Source organism: Anopheles funestus, chromosome 2RL (assembly GCF_943734845.2).
Source record: "Anopheles funestus chromosome 2RL, idAnoFuneDA-416_04, whole genome shotgun sequence".
NCBI lineage: Eukaryota > Metazoa > Arthropoda > Insecta > Diptera > Culicidae > Anopheles > Anopheles funestus.
Genome location: NC_064598.1, coordinates 36,372,036 through 36,398,678, shown reverse-complemented (window position 1 = coordinate 36,398,678; position 26,643 = coordinate 36,372,036). Strand labels below are relative to the sequence as shown.

General features: G+C 44.9%; 4 protein-coding genes across 14 annotated transcripts; 1 reads left to right on the top strand and 3 right to left on the bottom strand.

Moving 5' to 3' along the window:
- The first annotated feature begins 18 nt into the window (after positions 1-18).
- LOC125760520 (5'-AMP-activated protein kinase catalytic subunit alpha-2-like) lies at positions 19-2,340 on the top strand. The gene is made up of 2 exons (XM_049420713.1): positions 19-868; positions 945-2,340. The coding sequence occupies exons 1-2, from the start codon at positions 392-394 to the stop codon at positions 2,166-2,168; spliced, it is 1,701 nt and encodes a 566-aa protein (XP_049276670.1). The 5' UTR covers positions 19-391; the 3' UTR covers positions 2,169-2,340.
- Positions 2,341-2,709: 369 nt separating this feature from the next.
- On the bottom strand, positions 2,710-6,844 carry LOC125760505 (probable ATP-dependent RNA helicase kurz). Its single transcript, XM_049420692.1, has 4 exons — positions 6,613-6,844; positions 3,199-6,545; positions 2,927-3,129; positions 2,710-2,851 (listed from the first exon to the last, which is right to left on the bottom strand). Exons 1-4 carry the CDS (start codon positions 6,685-6,687, stop codon positions 2,760-2,762), a joined length of 3,717 nt encoding a protein of 1,238 aa, XP_049276649.1. The 5' UTR covers positions 6,688-6,844; the 3' UTR covers positions 2,710-2,759.
- A 212-nt stretch (positions 6,845-7,056) lies between these two features.
- Positions 7,057-26,039, bottom strand: LOC125760498 (cytospin-A). 11 transcript variants are annotated; one of them, XM_049420665.1, is made up of 14 exons: positions 25,567-26,034; positions 24,826-25,337; positions 19,437-20,187; positions 19,113-19,289; positions 18,928-19,029; positions 12,648-13,502; positions 12,260-12,569; positions 10,455-11,903; positions 10,070-10,224; positions 9,774-9,980; positions 9,568-9,697; positions 8,067-8,195; positions 7,475-7,749; positions 7,057-7,397 (listed from the first exon to the last, which is right to left on the bottom strand). In XM_049420665.1, the coding sequence occupies exons 1-14, from the start codon at positions 25,729-25,731 to the stop codon at positions 7,308-7,310; spliced, it is 5,307 nt and encodes a 1,768-aa protein (XP_049276622.1). In that variant the 5' UTR covers positions 25,732-26,034; the 3' UTR covers positions 7,057-7,307. The 11 variants fall into 11 exon arrangements, with proteins under 11 accessions (XP_049276622.1, XP_049276623.1, XP_049276632.1 ...); XM_049420666.1 differs by lacking the exon at positions 8,067-8,195 and having other exon boundaries at positions 25,567-26,039; XM_049420675.1 differs by lacking the exon at positions 10,455-11,903 and having other exon boundaries at positions 25,567-26,025.
- On the bottom strand, positions 13,530-16,697 carry LOC125760516 (uncharacterized). Its single transcript, XM_049420710.1, has 2 exons — positions 14,584-16,697; positions 13,530-14,513 (listed from the first exon to the last, which is right to left on the bottom strand). The coding sequence occupies exons 1-2, from the start codon at positions 16,244-16,246 to the stop codon at positions 14,287-14,289; spliced, it is 1,890 nt and encodes a 629-aa protein (XP_049276667.1). The 5' UTR covers positions 16,247-16,697; the 3' UTR covers positions 13,530-14,286.
- Positions 26,040-26,643: the final 604 nt, after the last annotated feature.

The window sequence follows — 26,643 nt, the reverse complement described above, 5'->3', positions numbered from 1 at the left end:
AACAGCTTGTCAGAATTGCGGTTGGAGCGGTACCCACTGTGGGGCTAAGCCCTTGAAGAACGTGAAATACTGTCATATGAGGAGTGAAACATTTGTTTTGATTTTACAAAATCATAATTTCTCTACAAAATCCGCAATTCCGTCGAAATACGCTCAATATGTAGAGCAAAATCTGCTGCAAACTATCGCATAAAGAGAGGTGTAGTGTTGAGGTATTAAAAATTGCTGCTACGAAAGAGAACAAGAACGCCCGCGGTCGCGTTATACTTGAGAGCTGCAGAAAAAGCGTAGAAAAAGTTGAAGGACACTTTTTGTGCGACGAGACAAGTGTCGTTTGCCACGGCCGAGACGTAGAAGCGAGTTCCCGTGTAGATCGTTGCTACTGGACGGGATGGCCGATAAAGGTTCACAGCCGGGCACGACGGTTCAGCCGTTGGTGAAGATTGGACACTACAGTCTGGGTGCCACCCTTGGCACGGGATCGTTCGGTAAGGTCAAAATCGGTGAGCACCAGGTGACGAAGCATAAGGTGGCGGTCAAGATATTGAATCGGCAGAAAATCAAAAGCCTTGATGTGGTGGGCAAGATCCGGCGGGAGATACAGAACCTTAAGCTGTTCCGCCATCCGCACATTATCAAACTGTACCAGGTTATCTCGACGCCGACCGATATTTTCATGATTATGGAGTACGTGAGCGGTGGCGAGCTGTTTGACTACATTGTAAAGAACGGCAAGCTGCAGGAGTCGGAAGCACGGCGATTTTTCCAGCAGATCATTTCCGGCGTTGATTACTGCCACCGGCACATGATTGTACATCGTGATTTGAAGCCGGAAAACTTGCTGCTCGATCACAATCGTCATGTGAAGGTTAGGGCAAAGCAAACCCATTGCGGGAATGGGTCACATCAAACTAATATTTCCTCCGCTGTCGCTTTTGTTGCAGATTGCGGACTTTGGCTTGTCGAACATGATGCTGGATGGGGAGTTTTTGCGCACGTCTTGCGGTTCACCAAACTATGCCGCACCGGAAGTCATTTCCGGCAAGCTGTACGCGGGACCCGAGGTGGACATATGGTCGTGTGGTGTCATACTGTACGCATTGCTCTGTGGCACCCTGCCCTTTGACGACGAGCACGTTCCAACGCTGTTCCGTAAGATCAAGTCAGGCGTGTTTCCCATTCCAGAGTATCTTAACAAACAGGTGGTCAGTTTGCTGTGCCAGATGCTGCAGGTAGATCCGCTGAAGCGGGCCACGGTAGAGGAAATTAAGAAGCACGAATGGTTCCAGAAGGAGCTACCGGCCTATCTGTTTCCATCGCCCGTCGAACAGGACAGTAGCGTCGTGGATACGAACGCGATTCGCGAGGTGTGCGATAAGTTTGGCGTGAAGGAGCACGAGGTGCACAATGCACTGCTGAGCGGGGACCCGCACGATCAGCTTGCGATCGCGTACCATCTGATCATCGATAACAAGCGCATCGCGGATGAGGCGGCCAAAGCGGAGCTGAAGGAGTTCTACGTTGCTGGCAGTCCACCACCACCGGGAGCGGACAGTAAGTTCGGTATCCCGCAAGGGCCACCATCGCTTGGCGGTGGTTCGGCACAGGGCACACCAAACGAACCGTTCAAGTCGCCATCGATTCACCCGGAACGTATCGCACCGCTACGGGAGCGCCCGGTACATACGGCAGCCCAGAACGTGCCCTCACCGGCACTCAGTAACATGTCCCCTTCGACCGTGATGCCGATCGACAAGCACCGCGGTACACCGGTGAAGCGTGCCAAGTGGCACCTTGGCATTCGATCACAATCGAAACCGAACGATATCATGCTGGAGGTGTACCGCGCCATGAAGGCGCTCGATTTCGAGTGGAAAATCATCAATCCGTACCATGTCCGCGTACGCAAGTACAACGCACGTAACGACAAGCACGTAAAGATGTCGCTCCAATTGTATCAGGTCGATCCGAAGAACTATTTGCTAGATTTCAAATCGCTCACGAACGACGAGGTAGAGCAGGGCGATGATGTAATTATGGAAAGTTTAACACCACCGCCACCGGTCGGTTTCGGTGGCATGGGTATTCCGAACCTTCAGCCGAGCGGTCACCATACGATGGAATTTTTCGAGATGTGCGGTGCCTTAATAGCGCAGCTGGCACGCTAATCGGTAGAAAGGCGGCTCTATACTGCTGCGAAGGCGGCGGCAATGGAAGAACCATATTTTATTAGATTATTTAACGCTGTAGATGAAAGCCAAAAACAAACATGGAAGGAAGCTGTGTAAGTTGCTGTAGGAAAACAAAAAATGATAATATATAGAAACACGCCTTAAAGTACGTGCTCGTTAGTTGCGGTATTATTATTTAGTTGGACGCTACATTTCGAAAATGTTGATTCTTTCATACACTTTACAATAAAGACTAAGGCTTGAGTTTTTGCTTTCACAAAGCAAGATCTTACCAAAAAAACACGATCGCGCATAGCGTGGAGTTTTTTTAGTATACAAACAACGAAAAAAATTATGTTGGCACCGTTTGTAGTCGTTTCGTTAAATTGGACTATCTATAGCCAAAGAGATTTTCACGCGGTTCGCAACAGCAAATAATTGACCAACTACAACATTCGATCATGAGCTGTTTCGGATATTATTACACCAGATTAAAAGATTAAAATTAGAAGATTAAACCAATTGCATTTACGTACCTAATGGGATTATTGTCACATTGTCCCAATTTATTTGTACGTTCGTTTTTTACTACAGCCAATTTTTCTCCGTAGGTGGCCACAACTTCCCAACGTTCTCGTGACATGAAACCGGCAGAAATTCACAATATTCATTTAGAAAAACTGAAACAAAAGAAAGCACACATTTTTTGGTAGTTATTTCATTCCCACTTTTACCCGCTTTCTAGTAGAGCTTACACTTTTCATTCGATTTCCAAAGGTCGCGGAAACGCTGTGCATTGAATATTCCATTCACCAGCATCAACTTCAGAGCTGCATCGATTCGTGGAACTGCTGTCGAATATTGCTTCAGCACCGAATCCGGAGACGAAAGTAATGATTTCCGAAACTGTTTGAGCTTCTTGAAGACGACGCCGGATAGAATAAACTTTAGAAGATATCTGGAAGGAATACGCGAAATATTAATCTTCCATCTTTATTAGAAACCTTTGGCCCCAAACTTTACTCACTTGCAGCGAAGCATATTTCTGGGCATCTCCACCTCGGCACTCGGTAGCACCCAGCTCGTTTTGCCGATCGTTGCCTTTACGTGACATTCGATCGTATCGTTTTGCACATTATACGATGGTGCGATCGGTTCCTCTAGCACATCGATCACGTTACACACGTTCGGTACAAACTTCGGCAACCAGTCTGGTTCGATGGCCGTAATGCCACGCAGAAACATCTTCGTTTTGTTGCTCTCCTCGCCGGCATCTTCCCCCGTCGGTACGATCGCTTCGTACGCTTCCTGGTAGCAAACCCATTCCGGATGTTCCCGTCTCAGCACGGAGCTGGCGTGCAGAAAGACGGGCTCATCGATCATGGGCAGATTGTACGCGTGCTTCAGCCTGCGCGCATCTGTCTTCAGCTTGATCTCACTCTCTGGTATCTTGCGCGCGATCTGATCCGCCATACCAATGAGAAGCAGCTGTCGTAGCAGCCGTATTTGTGTAGCCGTCGGTGGTGGCATGTTCGGATCGACTAGCAGATTCATATCGAGCAGGTTGGCATTCACCTCGTTCGTGAGCTGTATGCGCAATTTCCTTATTTCTCGAATTGCTTTCAGACGGATTCCATTCTCTTCGCAGAACTCTTCCAGCATGCCCTTACTGTTGGCATGTTCTGCCGCTCCGACCGCTTTCAGCAGTATCATTGGGTCACCCAGCAGCAATGATTCACCGGTGCCGGCCCACACTTTCCGCTTGTGGCACCAACGTTTGCCACTTTCTGTATGATTACCCGCTTCGGACAGGGACACCTCCTCCAGCACTTCCTGGACGGACAGTGCGGCCACGAGACAGATCGCGTACGGAAGCAGCGCGTGCTGATGGCTAAGGGCAAGAACTTTCCCAAACCGTGGAGCGACCGGAAACGCCACCATCGTACGGCCCAGCTCGGTCACGCGTGTAAGCGTTTGATTCTTTTGCACCTTGCGGCTTCCTTCCGGTGCACGGACAATTATTTCCTCTAGTGCTCCGAGCTGCAGCAAACGACGTTCGGCGGACTGCAGCTGTATCGGATCGGGTGGCGATGGGAACGGGAAGTTTGTCACCTTATCGATTCCCATACACTTCATCTGCAGCATCAACCCATCGACCGGCTTTTGCTGCACTTCGGGTGGTGCGAAATCTAGAAACTCGTAGTTGTAGACGGCACTGGAGTAGAGGCGGTAACAGTGACCAGGGGCAACACGACCTGCACGACCGGCTCGTTGGTTGGCCGAAGCTTTACTCGTGTACGTTACGACGAATGCCGTCACACCGGTCGTTTTGTCGTACAGTTTCGTCTTCTGCCGGCCTGTATCCACCACGTACTTAATGTCCGGAATGGTAAGCGATGTTTCGGCTACGTTCGTAGCAACCACGCACAGCCGTGCTCCTTCCGGTGTGGCTTGAAAAATCCGTTGCTGCTTTTCGGGCGAAAGCATCGAGTAGAGTGGCAGCACCCACAGAGGTTGACTCTTTCGTAGGGCGGAAACACTCGTGGAAAGATTTTCCTCATCCAGTTCGTCGTCCGTTCCGTCATCCACCTCACTGTCGGTTTCATTACCTTCCGCTAAATCTCCTTCCGTATCATCCACATGAGGTAGATCGTACGCATCTAGATTAATCTGTGGCAGTACCGGAACCGATACGTCACCACGCTTGTGTTTCTTCTGAGGCTTTGATTTCGCCTCCTTGTGGGCCTTCTTGCCTCGAAAAAAATTATTAAACTCCTCATCTTCGTCTTTTTCTTCGTCCTCATCAGCGTCCCTTTTTTCCACTTTCTTCACGATGGCCGTCTCTTCTTTCCCAGCATGAAATGGAAACATCTTGCGCAACTTGCGTACCATCGTGTTCACCTCCTTCTGGCCGGTCAGAAACACTAGTATTCCGCCGTCCGGAAGTTTGGTGTGAATTTTTACCGTTTTCAAAAAAGCCTCCCGCAGATAATCGTCCGGAGTGGTTTTGTTAAAATGCACCGTCACCGGAAACTGACGCGAATCGATACTAATTACGGGCGGTGTGTCGAGGAACAGTTTTTTGTTTTCCGTGAAATCTTGTACGCGCAGCGTAGCCGACATGATGATGACGCGCAGCGGATTATTGCCACGTTTTTCGCGCAACCGTACAATGCGCGACAGCAGCCCCATCAGAATGTCCGTGTAGACGCTACGTTCGTGCGCTTCGTCCAGAATGATGCAGGAGTACTTGCTGATTAGAAAATCCACCTCGATCTCCTTGAGCAGCACACCGTCCGTCATGAACTTGATTTTGGTTTGATCCGTCACGTTACCTTCGTACCGAATCAGGTACGAGACTACATCGGTGGACAAATTCATTTCCATCGCTACGCGCTTCGACATGGATACGGCGGCAACACGGCGTGGTTCAGTTATTCCGATAAGACCCCGTTCTGCATATCCCGCTTCGTACAGGAACTGTGGAACTTGTGTCGTTTTACCGCTTCCCGTTTCACCGGCCAGAATCGTTATTTTGTTTTCACTTATCGTCTCCATTATCATTTGTTCCTCGCCGAGAATTGGTAGCTTTAAACGATCAGCTTGTATTTTCGCATTTCGATCCACGTGAATGTAGGTGGCAGGTTTACGGTCCACTACAATGGGAGTATCGTCCTTTTTTGTATCGGTCGGTGTAACAGCTGGTGAAGTTTTAGATGCTTCTTCGCTCTCTAACGGTGCAAGCGGGATGGCCGAATTTTCCGTTGGTTCGTTTTCATTGTTTTCACCTTCCACCACAGTGGGAGCAATTTGATCCTGTTCATCCTCGAAAGCATTTTCCTCCCTCTCCTCCGATACTTCGGATTCATCTTCACTCGACGATGAAGAGGGGTCGTTTAAACCAACAATGTTTGGGTCATATTTACTCTCTTCGTCTTCTGCCGATGCTGGATCTGCTTGGCGCAATAGTGCCAAACGTTTCCGTCGACTACCGACCAAACTTTTTATCTTGGCCACTCCAGGTGCTATCGCGCGTGTGGCAGGTTTTGGCACTAACGTAACACCATACTTCTGTTCCTTAAAATGTTGCTTAAGACCTTTCGTTTGAACGTCGCTCAGCTTGCGAAAGCCGCTCAATTCTTCCTGAGACGCTTGTACAGCGACCAGCGAGGCAATCAGCGAGGTTCGATTCTCTTTCTTCTTTTTCTGATCGACGATCTTCTCCAACCGTTTGCGTTGCTTCTTTGACAGAATTTTTGTGACCACCGTACGATCTTTCTTGATTTTGGTCTCACGCTTTTTCGACGGTAGCACCAACGCATTTGAATCATTCTGCACACCGTACTCGTTGTCAGTAGCGAAATCTAGTTTGATCTGTGCAAATGTTACGATAAAGAAGATCACGTTTCACAAAATGTCTTTCACAATCTTTCCGTCTTACCTTTTTCGTTTCCGAATCATCGATAATGGTTTCCACCTTTTGGCGGCCTTTTTCATTAAACCTTCGTTTACCCATTTTACGTGTTTTCACCTGCAATAGAACCGGCGCGAATGTTGTGCTCGTATGCCAATGTTTACATTTCTAGGCATGTCTGCTGCAGCACGTGCTTTTGACAGCTGTTTCAGCAGTGTTTTGACAACAGTACCTGCTACCGCACAATGGGAGGCCAAACGTTGAATTGTTTAAATTTTTTGTTAAATTTAAGTTGTTAGTAACGTATTTTCTTTAAATTCTCGCTACATCGTTGGTTGTTGGTTTGAAAGCAAATTTTCTCTCATTTTTCTCATATTCCCCAAACTAGGAAATCCAATTGCAATAACAAAATCTTTTACACAATTTTTGGACCACTTCAAATTTGGCAAAGAAATAAAAAACAACATAACGCATTTTTATTCATATGTATATATTTCAACAACATTCATAGTATTTTTGTTTCAAATAGCGAAGCAATTCGGGAGTGTAATCTAATAAAATAAATAACAAGTACGAAATAGGAGCATAGATGGATACGATGCCCCATATAGCTGCAGCAGCACATACACACGGCGACAGCACTTGCGAAGCCAAATTTCAAGGCCTTTTACGGTAAAAAATTGGTAAAATATGCAATTGGAATGCACGTTTCCGTTGTTGTCTTATGTTTCAAAATGTTTATAGATGGCCGTTACGTAGCCCATTACTTGCTGCCAATCCGGTCGTTCCTGAAGGCACATCTCATCAATACTCTATGTGGACGGGAGACAGACGAACAAAATAGTTAAACGGTCAATTACACTGGCTTCCATTTGCCAGGATGACTTACCAAAGATGTCTGAATGCCAACGCTTTCGGCCGCAGTAAACGCTAGACTAAAGTTGCGCCGTTTGTCATTCTGATTCAACTTATCGTAGGGTATGCGATCCGGCAGGTAGGAGTGCATGATGGCGCACAGAGCCAAACCATCATTCCAGGAGGAGCTAAAGTTCGTGATGTCAATATTCCGATATCCAACCGTTTTGTTTTGGCACCATTTCAGCAGTGCATTTCGTTTCGAGCCTCCATTTTTTACCAACGCATTCAACGGATCTTTCCGTTCGCCTGGTTTTGAAACGAAAACGTGAAAAATAGATAGTGTAACATGAAGTTATTAGGATAAGTTATTGCTACCAAAACATGGAAGGTTTCTCGTTTTCTGTGAAATAGAATTTTTTTCTGCTTTTTCGTCTACACAAACATCTACAACATTGCACAAATTATACTAATCGCAACGTTCAATGACAAAAAAAAAACTACAATCAAATGCGATGATCATTCAACTGATTACTAATTGATTATCAAAAACAGAAACAAGAAAATAAGGCGATCTGAAACATTAGTACTAGATACAAATTATAAATTAAAATAAATTCACATACTTATGTCATTGTAGCTATTTCGACGCACATAGTCCATCGTTTTGTGGGAAATAATTGCTGGGTTTAGTGTTGTATTGCAACCATTGTTGCTGGTGATAAGATTGGATTTTTTCATCAACATTACTGTGTCTATAAAATCGTTGAAAAAAAGGAAAATTAAACAAAAAATCAGGCAAAAACACAAAATTAACAAAACATTACAAGATAAACAGATAAATGCGTAAGTGGCAAAGCATTACAGATTAGAAACGGCGATAGCCATCTATAAAACATGTACAAATGCAATATGAGCAAACAAGTGTTTCTCTAGTGTTCAAATGTTTTTAGTACACTTTTTAGTACATATATGTGTACATTTCTATCACAAGAAATCGAAAATATAGAACACCAAAAGCACTTAAGTATCATATAACCAACTCTTTATTAATTCCTCACCAAAGATGCTGAATAAAAAGCTCAGCGATATTAATACTTACTTTACAGTTGAATTAGTCTCATAAATATGCCACCAATAGTTTCTAGTTCTTAGTGTTCTCCAACAATGTTGAAGAAAATGTGAAGTGCGACTAAGAATAATGCTTGCATGCAGATCAGACAAATGTGATTACTCATCAACAACGCTGTCGTGCAAATAAATTAAATAAAAAAACAGAAACGCATGCAATAAAAGGTCTTGTTAGACGAATAATACGAACATATGTGACATAGGGTGCGGGAAAGGGAAGTATAAAATCAGGAAAAACAAATAGCCAATCGAAGCGCAGTTGCACACCAAAGTCGATAAGTAATTCTTCGGTTTTTGTTGTTAGGTAGCGTGTTTAAACATTTCCGGAATTAATCATAGAAAAAAAATATTTCAAATTATATTTATACTTTTTCGACAATCAACATGGAAGATTAACTCCATAATTGTTTCCGAAAATGTGATATACTTAAAATATAAATATATTTACGTTGAACCATTTAGGAGTTTAGAAATTAATATTAATAATTAAAAAAACCCACTAAAACCATATTTCACCGTTAAAACCATCAGATTAAACAGACTAGCCTAAATAAAAATTCAACAAAAAGCCTTAATCAAGAAAACCCATTTTTTGTAAGCAAATAATCCAAGCCGACGCGACGATTTTGTTTTCTCAAAACAAATTAATATCGCAAATAGATAAGTGGTTGTTAGTAGATCAGTAAAATAGATAATCATTATCAGTGCTAGTGGAAAAGGTGAAGGAAAAGGATCTTTTTGGTATACACTATTCAAATTTATTCGATAAAGATCAGGATAAATCTAAGTATAGCATGCAGGACAGTGATTTTAATCAAACTTAAAAATACATTTAGGAACTATCGATGTTTGAATATTAGGAGAAAATAAAACATGCAAAAGCCCGTTTTAAAGCCACTACAGGCAGGCAGACGCGTCACACTACAAGTGTATGCCAAGCTACATGCCGGAACTACATAGGACGTCTAGGAAAATGGACACGTCGCTGTGAATTACCTGCTGATGCGTTGGGCTTGGAATTACTGTTCACGTTACCTCCCACCGTAGGTTGCTGCTGTTCTCGCAGCGGACTTTTAGCTGGCAATGCAGCGGATTGCACAATAGACGATGGCTGCACAGGAATTTGCTGTTGTTGGTTTTTGTAAAAAAATGCGTTAATGAAACATTAACTCAAAGCTCATTTTTGTTTAGATAAAACTTACGATTACGTTGTTTTCGTCATTGTTGTTGCCATTTACGTGGCTCTTACTAATATTGTTGCTGATACTGTCGTGTTCATTGTTGTTTATGGAGTTGTTGTTCGTACTGCTAATTGAGGAATGTTTTGTGGAAAGCGTAGGGTTTGCGTCCGCTGGAATGCTGTTAATGCTGGAACTGGAACTGCACCGCGAGTCGGAATTTAATTTGGTCTATAAAAAACATGAGAAGAAACAAAAAAAAGCTTGTTTAATAACAGTTTCATTACCAAACACCCGCGTGCTACAATGCCACACGTCACCTGTTTGGCTGAATTTTCAATGCTCTCAATAAGACTCTTTACCGACAGCCGCGAATCTTGCCGCTGGATTGCGGACTTTTGCTGCCGCCGAACGGCCATTTCCTGTTGCACGGTTGTGATGAGTGACTGTGATTGAGTTTCTTTCGATGTTAGCACTGCAAAACATTAAAAAAAATCATCAATACAAATGGAGAATTAATACAAAATTCTTTCGAACGTGTTAGGTACAATAAACTAAACATGTAACGATGACAGAAAACATTATTGAACTGTGCACGAAAAGCAAACACATAGTTTACAAGCTGAAAGCGACACAAAACGGCACGAAAATAGAAGCAACGGGAGCACAAAGCAAAACATGCAAACCAAAGGGTCAAAAACTTACTAGGATCATGGTCAAAGGAATAACTTTTTGTTACAAAATTTCTTCGGTAAGGAATGTTTTCATACAATGATTCGGAGGTCGCAGTAGAAGAAGTTGGAACATTGCGATTTGCAATAAATTTTGTATTACTTTTTGTTGGTAGTTTCGGTGCGGCCGTGACTTGTTTCGTGGGTTCCTTCTTAGCGCGCTCTTGCTTACGCTTCTGTAGCTCTTCCTCCAGGACGAACTGTTCTGTCTGTTCGTCAATAACATACACGATTGTCTTTTGCGTCGCTAGGTTCTGTTCACTGTCCGTTCGAGGAAGAGGCAGTGGTTTACGACTTTCCGGTTTATTCTTATGATCCGGACTTCCCGCCGTGTTTTGCTGCCGGAAACCTGACACATCCACTAAATCTGTTTGAGGAGTGCCCAGTGAAGGTTTACTCCATGATTCAACATCATCTGCACTCCCTTCGTTAGGTTGCATTAGGGTCGAAATTGTTTCATTACTTGTTTCTTGTTGCTGCTGCTTCTGTCGTTGGAAAAGTTGTTCTTGACGTTCGAGTTTAACTAAACTATTCAAGCTGGATCCACTTATCGAGCGTTCGTATCGAAATTTGCGAAATTTGCTCAGATTCGTTGCTGGCTTCTGTGTCAATCTATCGATATCGGGTAGGATAAGATCGTCGGTGCTTTTCGAGTAGAACAAACCTGAACCAAAATCCGTTGTATTAAGCGCGCGGTGTCGATTTTTATGCTGCCGATGGTATAAACCATCCGCACGCTCAGTGGAACTCAAATCCTGCGTGCTCTTCGAGGCAAAACGTGGAATTGGTTTAAACAGAGCGTATGGGCTATGGAACAGATTTTCCGTGCTCTGCGAAGCGACGATGGGCCGAAATGCGGGAGAATTGACCTGATATTCAACCACCTCTTTGGAAATCTCGTCGTCACTAGCCAGCACACTAGCTTCAGATATACTTTCAGAGGAAGGTGTCTTGCTCTGCTGAATGTCCTCGAACGGTGTCGATTTTCGCTTCGTTGTGCCAACCACTTCGGAATCATCCTGATCTGAATCGCTGTAGTCGTATTCCGTGCTGTCCAACGTTTCAACACTGGACCGTTCGTCGGCGAAGCGGACTACGAGCTTCGGTGGTTTTGTTTTCGGTAACGGTGGTGGCACATCGGAATCGGAGTCCTGAACTGCTCGTGGCGGTGGTGATTGCATCGTAACCTTTTTCTTGGATGTATCATTCAAACCACCAGAAACGAGGCTGGCGGGCGGTTTTCGGTCGAGCGAAAAATTGTGCATTTGCTTGCGGAGCAACTGAACACGATAGGAAAACTCATCCACATTCCGATCGAATGTGTTTAGATTTTCTACCGAAGCACTCAAATCTTGCTTAAGATCGTTCAAACGTTCGTAACTCAACTGAACATCGTGCGCATTGCCGATACCTTTTAAGGATTCTGCGAAACATCAAATGATTATTACTTCTACAACTACCAACAATCCATCAACCTGCTGTGGTTAGGTATGTTCTCCGGTTCTGTGCAGAGCTTGCATGACAAAGAGTTATTTTAAAAAAAGGAAGTTGTGCACCGACCAACTATAAAACTGTCTTGCTTTTAATGAACTTAGGAAAACTAATTCTCAAAATGTAATTACGTAAATAGATAATGCAAAGTTAGCAAAAATGGAGATTTAATTAAAGGGTATGTATACTATACTACACATGCAAAAAAAAGTTCGCTTCGAACATGTGTTTTTCTAAGATTGATTCATGCATGGTGTTAGCCTACCGATGCCAATGTTTGATACTCACGTTTGTTCAGTTGTTCGATCTGCTGCTCGAGCACGCGCACCTTTTCGCGCAGTGCCTTATTGTCGAGGGCAAGCTTTTCGCGCGCGTTTTGTGCTTCAGTCTTAAAATCGTTCGCCACCCGTACCGTCATCAGTAGGTCCGACTGGAAATGTTCCCACTCGTCCGCTTCCTGCTGCCTAAGTCTAGTTTCTTGGTTTAGTTCCTCAGTCTTTTCCATCAGCTGGCGCTCGGTTTCACCAAGATGCTTCTGCGTTTCCGACAGCAGCGTTTCCAGCTGGGATTTGTCCTCCAGGAGGCATTTGTTTTGAACCTGCGGTGGAAGATAGGTGAATGGAGTTATTTAAAATGCCGAGTTTAATAAAAGGACATCAATTTTGCAGCGCCGTACCTGTAGTTCATTGATCGACTCCTGCAACTGTTGAAAATCGGTTGCCATCTTTTGCTTCTCCTGCGTGACAGTTTCATTCTTATACTCCAGGTCCGAGATGACACATTTGGCGTTGTTTCGCACGACTTTGCATTCCTCGTTTAGTCGCGCCAGTTGATCTTTGAGCTTCTGGATTTCGCACTGACTGATCGATACCTGCTCCTGGAAGGACGCAATCTGCGTTTCGAGCTGATCTTTCTCCTTCCGCGCAACATCGAGCAACTCCTCCAGGTCCGTTTTGTCGCCCATTGCACGGTCCTGCTCGAGTTCATCAATTTTGGCCCGCGCATTCTCGAGCAGTGTGGTCAATCGGCTTATCTCGATCAGCTTAACCGATGCATCTTCCTTCGATTCCATCAACTGCGAATTTGCATCCTTCTTCTCGGCGTTTGCCGCGTCCAGTGATGATTCCAGCATACTGATGCGACCACGCGTTCGCGTTACCTCCCCATTACGTTCGTCAACGAGTGCCTTTAGCTCATTTAGCTCGGCATTTAGTTCTTCCTGTTTCAACATCAAACATTCCCGCTCTTCTTGGGCGATCTTCAGCAAATCGATCAGCTTATGTTCACGTTCCGTTGGTACCACGTCCTGCTGGTTTGGTTCGCGCAATAGTAGCTTCTGGAGCGTACCGATCTGGATGCGCGAATCTTCTAGCTTTTCCGTCTGCCGGCACAGTGACTGGAAGATGACATCCTTTTCCTCCACCAACCTTTCATTGTCAGTTTGTAGCTCCATTATTTGCGACTGTAAATCGGCTAATTCTTGCAGCGTTGCTTGCAGCTCCTCGTTCGTAGAATAATGTGTTTCCTCCATCTAAGAGGAAGAACAGTCGTTAGACAAAACAAAACGAATAAATACCTAGTAGGCCAGGTAATATTCCAAAGCATGATTACTTCACAAATTTAAAAACAACACAAAAAAACATCAAAGCAACGATTTTTGAATTGCACCTGTCACATTTTTGCACCATGTACGCAAGAATTTCCATAGGTCCTCTCACATCATTCGTACGAAAGCGGCGCGAATTGGTAAATAATTATAATTAATTTAAGCATGCAGAATGCACTTCCGGACACGCGTTAAAAAAAGTTGAGAATAAAAAAATGTCACAAAAAACAGCATACGTCGAAATGTGCGGCGCTCCATTAGCAACGAATGTTATGTACGCACATATACAGAGTTGAAGCGTATAAGCGACAACGGAACGCTTTGCCGGGGTAATATTCGGCTGTTCGTCACATTGACGGCAGGTGGTTTCTATTGATGGCGCAGAAATAAACTCTTAGCGCACTCCGTCGACGCTTTCAGAATTCAACACATGCACTCGTTTTGTTTTTTCTCCAGCTTCTCAAGTATGGTTTATTCTTCTCTTTTAAGTACTCATTAACAAACATTATACAATAAATATTTTTTGGGTTCCTTCATTAAATTATGCACTATGTTGATGATGCCACTTACGATTCGCATTTCGTTATGCAATGCTAACCAATGGTAGTTTGTATGATTTTGGGAGAACTTTTTCATTTGTGTCACAGTTTTAAGGCTTCTCCGTCTAAAGTTATTCCCGCCATGTCTTTCTCCATGTGTTGTAGCCCGATCACGGTCCGGTGGTGCACACGTCTACACGATTGTCCGGTGGTGGAGCACGGCACCAACGGGAAGTGATTGCACCGAGACTGATCAGCAAGATTATTAACGAGGACAGACCCAGAATAATGCCGGTAGTGACATCGTTCAGCGGCGTACCGGGGTATGGATGCATCGTCATCAGTATTACCTCCGCACAGCAGTTCAACAGGGAAAAGATGGTCACCAACACAAAACCTGACGCAACAAAGGAGAAATTAAAATTGGATCTTTCGTAATCCTCACGCATGAAGACGATGAAACTTACCTGACATATAGTTCCGATTCGGTAGCCAGTCACATTGACGAGACTTGAAGCCCAGTATGCCCAGTGCGATCGCGGAAAATCCAGCCAGAATGCCCATGTCAAGATAGAACTCGCGGCCCAACTTTGCCGTCATGTAGAGACTAAGCCCGGAGTTCATAAAACCGCACAAGATCAACATTAACGAAACGGCACCGACTGTGGCGGAAGCGTTTGCCATCTTTCGCCAAGATTTCGATCCGTTCGGTGCCGTACCCCAGTTGCCCGGCTTTTCCGGATCCGGTAGCGGTTTCTCGCTGTAGATGTCCGAGTTTAATCGTGGGCTTATGATGGCGGTCGTCGGAATCATTACCGGGGGCTGTGGTTGTTTCGGTGTGCTGGATACCATGATTGCAGGCGGTGCAGGAACAGCACGTCTCGGCGTTGTGTTGGGTGTTGTAGCACTGAACGGTGAAGGAGAAGATGGATATCCACGCCATTGCGGATTCGATGGTTTCTGAGGTGTCGTAAGCAATTCGTGCAGTTTCTGGGTGGCGGGATTTTTTTTCGGAGTTGTTTCTTCCCGCCCTGGCTGCGCCTTGGACGGTGTCGTAGTGACTGATCCATCACCAACGGGGATGTATGGTTTGGGAGTTTCGCGACGGGACACTTGTACCGAGGAGACTCCTGTAACTCCTCGGTGCTGTCCCGACATGGACGACGGTGTGCGATGAATCGCCGTCGGTGGTTCTTCCGTTCCATTACCACCATTACTGAGACACGTTTCATCTTCATCGTCGGCAATACTCGGAATGATCGCATACCGGTGCGCCCGTCCATTGTGCATCTGTATTATCTCTTGGTTCTCATCAACCAGCTCTTCGTCCTCTTCCGTCGGTACCATCTCAAAGCGCTGATTATTACGCTGATCGTACAGTATGAACGATTTCGAACCGAAATCGGACGAGAATGCGTTCTTTAGCCGCGAACTCGAATGCTGATCGAGTGCCGTTGAATGTGAAGACATCATCGGTGGCAAACTGCGGAACTGATCAGACAGATTGTGCACACCATCATCATCGTTGTCCTCTTCTTCTTCTTCTTCGTGTGTTCGATTCATTCCATCCGTGCCACCGTAACGAGACTGTTCCCGTGCTCTACCGTTCAGGTTCGGCACGCTTCCGACGCGATCGAGAAATTCCTCACTGCGCGTTGCACTTCCCGTAACGCCGAGGGACAGCTGCGTCTCATTGACGACACTGTACTTGCGCACCACACTGAAGGGAATCTCCTCCACCGGAACTAATGCGTAACGGCTACCACTGGTGCTACCGTTCATCGATGGTGGTTGTGGTGGTGGTGGTTGTTGCTGTTGCTGTACTCCATTCCCACCGACAGGGCCGTATCGATCGAGCAGACGTTTCTGGACCAACGGTTTGCCGGGCATTGGTGAGCCACCGAATTGCGCACGTTGATCGAACGAAGCGAGACTGTGCTGTCGGTTAACGATCTTCGACGTAATGCGATTGTACGAGCGCGTTAGCTGCTCATTGCGTCGTGTCGCCGTCGAGCTGGTGGTGGCCGCAACCGACATAAGCGATCCCACCGTTCCGGGCGTCTTGGGCGGTGTGTAAAATTCACTCTGCTGGCAGAATGCCGGATTGGTGTAGTTATGCTGTGACGTCATGATGCTCCAAGATACCTTTTATCACTCTTCTGTGGTTTGTTTAGTTAGGCGCACTTTAATTAAAAAAGCAATTAACACTTTTCACTTTTCGCTTTTATTTCACAGCTTGCGAAAAAGGCGCGCAAATTCGTTTTTTCTTCTTCACGAATCACAGTTCTTTAAAGAATTTCCTAAATCCTTACAACTAACGCGCACCACACATCCTTACTGCGCGACGGTTCGAAGGCTTCTGCGCAAAACCGCGCCGGGTGTAGTTTGTACGCGCACGTCGGTCCGTTGGTGTCGAAGAAAAACGGTCGCTTTTCGGCAAGGGGGATGAGAAAAGCGAGAAAAAAGCAACCCTCTATTCTACCACCAGCAGGATCTGTCCCTTTCAAACCCGTTGGCAATAGGGGAAGAGAGCGCGGGCATAAAAGTTCGTTAAAAATTTACACTCGCCGTTGGGCTTATGTACAACTCCCCCCTGCCGAATGACTCGAATACTTCCTCCCGTCCTCCTGCTTCTGTCCCTTTTTTCCTCAGTGTGTCAATATGCCTGGTCCGTGGCAATAGCACGCGCCACTACCCCCACCGGCAATGCGCACGCAAAGGACGAATTCAAAGGGACAAACGGAGCGTGCAGTACGCGCCGTACATTAAGGGACACCCCGCCACGTCCGGCTGGGTTTCCCTCTACTTCGGCGCTAACTTAAACTCCCAAAAAAACATACATCTGCCCGCACAAATAGACACTCTCTCCCTCTATCTCTCTCTTTCGTTCTCTGTTTCAGTTGCTGTTTGCAGCATAATCGGAAGTGCCCGAAGGAAACGAACAGTTCCAGAATCATTAAATGCCTTTCCGTACGGTACAAGAAAGAGAAGAGCAAAGGGCACGATCGGTCCCCTGCATGTATGCGCTCACCGTGCGTATGAGCGGATACATAGAAAAAAAGGTACAACAGGAACGTAAAATACGATAAAAACAGCTGTTCCATGGAGATCTCGTTCTATCTTTACTACCCTTGGCATGTGGTAAGATCCGGAATTCGGTACACCGCCGATGGTGCGCTGGTGGTTGGTGGTGACAGGAAGATAAATATAGTTCCCCTCCATCAAAGAAAGGACCAACTCTTATGTTTTTTTTTGGTATTCAAAAGGACATCCGAAAAGAAATTACTACAGCATGAACGAGAGACCGAATTGGCATAAAATTAAAAGCTCTTTGGCCCTTCGTCTGGCACGCGCTTACTGCGTAGGTTCTTGGTTTTACTCGATCATTTTATGATAAGACGATCAAACATTCACCTATGTACGGTCAATAGCTGGCAAAAGAGAATACGATAAATTGCGCAATGAAATACATAGGGAACTATGTGGTTCAATCCTTCACTATTCTGCCAGTATTCGGCTCAATAAAGGTTTCGATTCATAACGGAGGTTTGCAGCAACATAGATAGTGAAACATGAAACTTATGGCGAAAAGCAGATCCCCACATTGCACACGGCACAATCATTTGCATCACTTGTGTGTGTGTGCGTACAAATAAAATTCTGCGCAAGAAGTGAATGTTGCTGCGTGTATAAATTGTAATTTATTCCAATAATAGTAAGGACATTATTAGGACATTTAAGGGGAGATATACACTCAGAAGAAGGAAAAAAGGGTCACTAAAGACAACCCATTTTTGTATATTGAATGGAACGTTTTCTCATTTCTAAAATCACATCAATCTTAGAGAACGTAAAACATTTTACAAGAACATTTGGAGGATGGAAATTTTAGAGTTTATAAGCAATTTGTTGACCGAAAATAAGTGAACAATTCTGCCTATAAAACTGAAGAAATCACTACAGTTGGAGATGTACCAGTAAGTTGTGTAATGAAATCTTTCTTCATATGTGTCACTACAACCTGAAAATGTCACAACAAGGCGGGCTGCATGCCAGCGTTCACCAGTGTTTAGTGTACCAGTTTCAAATTTAAAAAAAAACCAATCATAAAGCATAACTCGATGAATAATATGCTAGGAATTTTAAACGATAACATAATGCTCCTTCTTCTTCTTCTTCGATAAGCAACATCTCTCAACACTGGGGAGCTAAATCTCCACCGAAAATTTGTTTCACAGGTATCATAAACAACAGCAAAATAAATGATTGCATATCTTATCTTACAAAACTACCCAAGCTGGACACAAGCAAAGCATGGTACCCTTTATCAGCTCGCTACGCACAACATTACGGCGTAAGATACCAGATATCATCCACAAACGATGGGCATTAGGCGAAGGAATTAATTGTGTAAGATAACACGCACAGTCGCAGAACCAAATTTGTGACGTAGGCGATTTTACAAGAATAGAACTTATTAAACGAATATTTGCTAATTTTTGTTTGCTGCACTGTGATCATATTCATATTGTTGTTTCTGTTACTTCTTTTATCATTCAAGTAAATCGATTCATTAAAAGTGATCAATGGTAATACACTACAGCTTCGCCTTCGCCCTATGATCGTAAATGTTTAATTGTCCATTACGCAAACAGCCATTGCTCTTGTTTTTCTTTGACATTTTGCTCACGATCTACAACAGCGTTACAAATTATCATTCTAAAAACTAACGGTTCGTTATCAAACGTTGAAGTAATCATTCTTTGCGGCAGGCCAGGATAATAAAGATAATTGTGCACAGCGTTACTAACCTGAATAATTTTATCTTGCAAACACGCCACCGCTATTTCGCTGCTGGACGATTGTTTGTCCCAGTCGGGCGTAACGCAAGGTGTACCTTCAGCATCCATGTTCTGTGGACAATAAGAGATGGGTGACCAGCAATTAGTGTTCTGTAATTCCGTTTTAAAACGCATCGAAATTGCATTACACTTACATTCGGAAGCGCAATCGATGCCGGGGCGGAACTGTGCAACCGTTGCGTGTTGCGTATGAGCTGCTGCTTTTCCGAATCGGACAGCGGCGACTGGACGACCGTTTTCAACCGATCCCGGAGGGATTCGTTCTCGTTCAGCAACCGATGCAGCTCACCGTTGCTCTGCTCGTGCGATGCCTGGCCAAATGAAATGAAATACCGACCGCACACTCAGTGAATGCTGCCTGCCCATCAACGCGCACCGAATCGTCCGACATGGACACCGACAATGTGACACAACACACGGCCAGTGCCAAGTCCCCCCTACATACAAGCGCTACATACCTTTAGCTGCACGATTTCGTCACGCAACAGCAACAGCTCCTCCTGGCAACTCGTCATCTCGTGCACCTTCTTCTCGAGCCGGAGATTTTCGGACTGCAGCTTCTCCAGATGCACCTGCAGTTCGGCCACACGGCTTTTGCTAGGTGATGTTTGCTGTTGTTGCTGCTGCTGCTGCTGCTCCTTACGACTACCGGCTGCCGCCTTTTCTGGGCCCACGAAACTGATAGCGGTCAGCTGTTCCATGCTCGAGCTCAGCCCGCTACTTCCGATGTCGACGCCACGCTCGTTCAGTAAACCATCATCCCCGGCCGTCGCCGACCCGGACGCTCCACTGCCGCCCGGTGGGAATTTGTTCAAGTGATTCGTCGACACGGTTGCCATTTGCGCCATCTGGCCCGATGCCGTTCGGCTGTGCTGCGTATGGGGATGGTGATGTTGCGTGTGCAGATGCGGCTGGTGATGATGGTGGTGCAGGTGGTGGTGATGGTGAGCGTGGTCCAGCTTTTCCTTCGACCCGTTGAAACGCTGCTGCTGGTGTCCGGTGCCCCGTGCGGATTGTACCGGTTTCGAAGCGACCGGATACTCAAGGCTCGATGCCGAAGCGGCACTCTTCAGCAACGCACCACCGTTTACTGCTCCGTGCACGTTACCGGTGACACCTTCCGCATGGCCCGAGCCGGTCGCGGCAGCAACGCTCACCGAGGATACCGGCTGCTGTGGCTGATGTTTCGGTCCCGATGGACCTTGCCCTCTACGGAACAATGATTTTAGCTTGATCATAGTTTATCTTCTCTCTCACGTGCTCTTTCACTTTTCACGCGAGCAACGTTCTTCTCTGTGTGAGTGTGTGTGTGTTTCGTTATGCGTTTTTTTTTTCACACACCAAAATGGGATATCCGCGTAAGTGTACACCGCACCGCAATTGGCGCACGCCTGTGCGTAGAATGTTTTACTACGCGTAATGTTACGTTTTTTGGTCCTTTTTTTTGTTTCACTTCTTACATGGTGAAAAATCACTATTTTACACTTTTTTTCTACCTTACTTTGCAAATAACGATGTCTATAATTGTCAGTCTAGCAGAGCATCTTCAGTGTCTGCCATAGTGCATCGGCATGCAATAATTCTTCATGCATACACTTCACTTATAACCGAAAATCAAATCGAAAGATACGTTAATCAATGGGTTACAAAAAGACCAAAACCTCCTAATAAAATTAATTTAAAAAAATTAATTGTAAAACGATCAACTGTCCGTTTTCTCTCGCTCTATCGTACACATTTCCTTTTTTCGTTTTGATTAACCCCCGTTAAACAATTGACCATTTGACGACCAATTCCATTGGGGTTGAATAGGTTGAGAATTTTTGCTTATTATACCAACACCATTTTTTAAATATAAAAAAAAATATTTCATACGCAATACAAAATTGTCTGTCTGTTGGTAAAATGGGATCATCTTCCCAAGTAAAGATCAAACTACAATGTACACAAGTAAACTTCACAAAAAAATCAGGTTTCCTTTTGTTTGAATCTGGATAAAATCGTACGTTAACATGAAACCCAAAACCGTCCCGTGGGAATCACCATAAGTCCCGTGAATTCTACATGCTGTACGCAAAACTGCATACATTTATGCATGCATTCATTCCATCGCTCGTCTTGGTGTGCTGAGTGCCCTGTTTTTTGCTACATGCGTCAATTGTGATCGTACCTGTACCGGTTGTGTTTGTAGTAAACAGGAGCAATTTGATACGCCACTTGCCAACCCAAAAGCCAACCAGAAACCAGAAACATGTGGAGAGCTGGCGGTGAGATATCCAAAGATCGCGACAACCATGCGAAGGTACAATTTGTGGTCGGATGCCCACCAGAATGCTAGAATGCGATGCTAGAAATTAACGCCATGTTCAGCTCATCTCATCAACGCGGTGTGAAGGCACGCGAACCATGAACGATTTTCGTTCAAGTGTTGCACCGTCCGGAAAAGGGAATTTGTACGCTTTTGCTGCACTTCGCGCGGGTGCAGGGCGAGAGACAGCGTTTGTACGTAGGATCAATTAATCTTATCGTTCCAAGGTCAGGTTCAGTTTCCTTAAACAACAACCTGACCGTGCACGACAAACGACCGCAGCGATCCCCACCAGCAGTTAGGGCACAGTCAAGTCTAGGCAATTGTCCACCCCTTGCCGCTCATTCCTCGCTTTCCGTCTTTCGTCAATCGAATTCAATCAACGCAAACACAGACAAGAATCACCCATGCACTTTTTACAGGTGTTTTTTTTTTCTTCTTCTTCGCATCACCCCTTTTTGCTCCTGTGCTCCGGTAGTAGCGAAAAATTGGCTCATTAAATCGCCACCAACGAACGAAAGTTGCAATACCCCCCCCGGTGGGGTGACCCATGTGGGTGCGAAAGGGTGTGCAAAACCGTAAAAATTGTCGCCTACCATGCGCGGGAGGGTTATTAATTCATTACTTTTGTTTTCAACCATTCGAACGCTCGCATGGCGTGTGCTGCACTTCCTGTATGTGTTGCATTTTTTTTTTCGTCTTCACTAAAAGATGACGTGAAAATGATGGCTAAAACGAAACGGAGAACCATTAATTGAACCTTCCTTTTTTTATTAACGGCGCAATTCATGAGTGTAATTGACCGTTTGATGTTAATATAAATGATTTATGAATGTTGGCGTGGTGGGTATTGATCGTTAAATTTAGTTAAAGGTGGTTTCTGATGTAATTGATAGTTTGACAAAACAGAACTAGAACGCAAGCCGCGTTTGATTACATTTTAACTAGCCGCGGGTAATCTCAACGATTGCTTTGGTTTACGATGCCACTTTTTAGTGGTAGAAACGTAGATAATCACCCCTGTGTGCCTGGTAAAGAAGCACTGACGATTTGCAATTCAATTCCCCAGTAGGTCGAAACACATTCCAGGGTGTCATTACACCTCTCGGTACACCACACGATCGTAGTAAGCAAGCTTATTTTCCAATGATCTTGTTCGAGCAAGTGTTGTTTAGAGCGACGTGAGCGGCATACCTAATTGTTTAGTGTGGACGATGAGTGTAAAATGTAACGGCTGGTCGAACCCAACCTCCCGGGCCGGGCCACACAACACAGGCATGGCGTTTGCTCACCGAAGGGGAACATGTTATAGTGTTTACAAACAATCCGCTGTTCGACGAAGAGATTAAGCTTTGGAGGGAATATTTATTTAACCTTAGCCCTCTACAAGGACGTTTGATCGTGGTTGTTGTTGGTGTTATTATGGTCACACTGATATCTAAGGCACATTTCTACGGTAGATTCTTTAGTTTTGGATTACATTTCACCATCCTGCTGGTAATGAGCTTTTGTACAGGCAAATATAAGTGTGCAAATACATTTCTTTTCCCAACAACGGAACACTATTTTGCCCTAGACAGTAAACGTATACAGGGCAGGCAAAATGAAGCAAGTAGTGAGCTGGCGTCCACATCCAAAAGGTGCACGTTCGTTGCGCTGCAACTCGGCTGATTTGGCCCGCTAGCCAAAAAAAAAAACCGTTCAAAAAGAAAACAACGGAAGATGCACGAAAGAGAAAGACCGCGTGATCGCCGGGCGCCACGGATGGTTCGCGAGCATGAACGAGATCCCAGCCAACTTGCCCAGGTTCGGTGGTTCTCAAAGAGAAAGCAGCCCAGAAACATACATACGGTAAATAGTAATGAGCCACAGCAGAAGGCGCACAGCCATCAATTAAAGGTTGGCAAGGGGTGAGCTGGATTTAGTTCCGAAAAAAATATATGCTGACGGATGTTAGCAGAGAACGAAGAGGGACCGGACTAGATAGTACCAGACTGACACACACAGGAAGAGTTATGGGTTCCGATCGCTGGAAGAAAGTCGTTCCGGACGAATGTTGCAGCGTAGAGTGCAACCGTTTCCACCGAACCCAAACTGGCACTGGAGAAGGGTTTTCTTAACTTCAAAAGGGCAATTGCAGGCTTACAGCTTCACGATCTAGTATGGTGGAGTTTTTGCACCTCTTGCACAACGCGACACACATCAACGGCAGTATTCCAACACCGATCTAGAAACCTGCTCCCAAAACAAGAACAAGAGCAAAACACGGTCTTCTTTAACGTTTCTTCACGCAATATGCGCTACGGTGGCAGGAATCTCTAGCGGTGATCTCCGTTCGTCGCACATACACCACCACACAACTGGCACAAACCAAAGCATTTGTACGGCACCATTTCGATTACATTTGATTCCGGTGTGGTGATTAAACAAAACCCAACTCAAAACCTTACGCTATCGTACACGTTCAAATCACGACACTTTTCCACCTCATTTGGCACAGCTTTGTGGCGTCTTTCGAAGGCACTGAACACACTCCACCAGGCAGAGGGTAAAAAAGTGATAAACTATCCGAAAAGCACCGCGGGGTTTACATTTCGTGTTTCATGCACAAGCAAACAAGGCACGTACGAACGACCAGCAGGTCAATCCATCGAGAAGCCTTCGCGTGTAAACTAGGCTACCAAAGCTTCTTACATTAGTCTCTTACGCACTAAAGGTTTAGTGGGGTTTCGCGCAAGTTAAACTACAACGACCATCGCGGTTTTCCTTCGAACGACGACGACAACGACGACAACGACAACGACAACGGCAGCGATTTCTTCCCAAAAAGCAACAAACCAACCGGTTCGAACGATGCAACACCAACTGTCAAACGAACGATGCGCACGAACCGGTTTTATTCGAGTACTGTCAAACGGAGGATCGTTGCGCGGTCGGATCGAGCCAACGACTGAAATGGTTTGTGGAAAATGGGTTTCACGTTGCCGCCAGAATGCTTATCTACTGCCGTAGGATTATCTAGATATTCTACTTGCGTAATTGTATTGCTTTCTTCCTAACCCTAATGAGCGTTGAAATGTTTTTTTTTCTCTCTGTGTGTGCAGTTGTTTGCGAAAGATTACACTGCACCTCTATAGTCTCGCTTTATTCTGTAGACGTTATTCACTTCTTGAATTGTTGGTTTTATCACCCATTGCGACATTTTTATGGTTTTCTATGCAGTTCGAAGTCAAGTAAGAAACAGAGTTACCCCTTGCTTGGTGTACGATGGCACATTTTAAACTAATTACAACTGACATTCCCCATTGCATCACAACGATAATCCTCAACCCGTGTCTTTCAACGATCCGGTCATAATCCTTTAGCCAAACGAAAGTAAAATGGATTGCTCCAGTTTACATTGAAGGCCATTTAAAACCATCCCACATTCCTAACTAAATTTATGCTTCTCGATACGGATAACTGTTACGTTACGAGTTGAATTGGTTACACTTCTCGGATATCCCGTTTCGTACGTGAAAAAGATCGTTCTTACTTACCTCTGTCTACCAAACCCGCTTAGCAGCGGTTTTCGTTTAATTGATGACCGATCTGTAGCAGATGTGTTTGCTGGTGGCTGTTCTTTCTTTGTCGCACGCTGAAACAATCTTCCGTTGTCTGCTGGAGCCGGTGGAGCTTTTCTTACCACCACAATATCCTTCTGCGAAGTGTTCGTCAATGTGGAAGGAATGGATGAACTAACGCGGCTAGACGATGCTTTGGACGTTAAGGAACGGTCCGAGATAGATGAAAGTGCGGGTGTACCGCCGGTCACTGTTATCGGACGAGTGAAAAAGTTGCCTAGACTGGGTTGCTTTCGGTTTGGTACAATCTGCCGGTCGATTTCCGATAGCACCGATCTGTCCGACGGAGCACGCCGTATGTTCACCAACGGTACAGCGGCATTTAGCTGTGCCGAAGTTATCGAAGAGTTTCTTGCAATGTTTATCTGGTTTGATCGCTTTTTATTGATTTTTGCCGTCCGATTACCCACACCTTTCGCTGGGGTTGCCTGCAAGAATAGGAACGTGTAATTGCATTAAAAACTATTCCACTCGTGTGAGCAGTAATATGTTCGCATTACGAAACGCGTCTCTGACGATTGTACGCATTTGTTTCATACGGTAGGCGCTATCTATTCGTCACATCGATAGAACCTCGAGCGATAAAGAAAAAGGTCACACACGCACACACAAGTTGCCCACGTTACTTAGACTTTAGTTAAGTACGCCACGACATACCACAGATTTTGAGGACGATCCTTTCAAAAAACGATTCGGTTTGTTCTCCTTGGGTGGTTCAACCGGTGGGTTTCTTGGTTGGGTTGATTCCTCTGCCGGTTCAAAACTGTAATCATCGTGCTGCCAGGAGAAAACGTTCCGAATCTTTTGCCGCAATGTACTCATGTTGAAGCAGATTCCTACACCACACGTCGTATACTTCGGACGGTCAACTGTCTACTATCGCGATTCCTTCTCGGTCCACTCGAAAACGCGACAAAGCTGATAAGATTTCCGATATTGCTGTTGCATACATTTTTGTGTTCGCGCACACAGCGAACAAGCCTTACTTTAGACCGTGACGACACTTGCCGTGGACCTCTGATAACGAATGTGAGATTGTTTAGCGAAATGAATCATGTAATTCGCTAGATAAACGAATAAACTAACACGGACGCAATGTAAATAAGAGCCTCTGTTTCATGCGGATATACAATGATTGTGGGCAACAATGATTGTGTTTAAAATATTGAATCATCTAATTTGAAAATTATACACCCGTTACAAACAAAAAAGAAAAACACCAACATTTTGCAATATTTATGAGAGCACAAAAAAGGATGCCAACGAATGTCATTTCTTCAGCGGCTTTGCAAATGTTTGTAAACAAACTTCGTCACTCCACAAATATACTTACCGGCTTAAAGCTTTTCCGTTACTTTTAATTCATCAATCGATTCTTGTTTTTGGCAACATCCATTGGAACTGGTATCACGTATCATCCATGTTGAACACGCAAATTGAACATACCGGATCGGATCAATAAATGAGCCAGCTGCTACGAATATGATAGATTATCGACCTTTTTTTGTCGCAGTGCAGCGAAGGGAAAAAGCCGGCAGGGACACAGCTACAAACAGTGGACAAATAGTTTCAAAAGGATTCACCTCTGGTAGGCACATTTATTACATTCTGCTTTTACGATGTTTAATTAACATTTAATACGTGCACAATACAAAAACCGGAGAGAAACGCCACACATTTTCAAGGAATAATATTTTTTACCGAACTAAAACACAAATGGCGAATGCATATTGA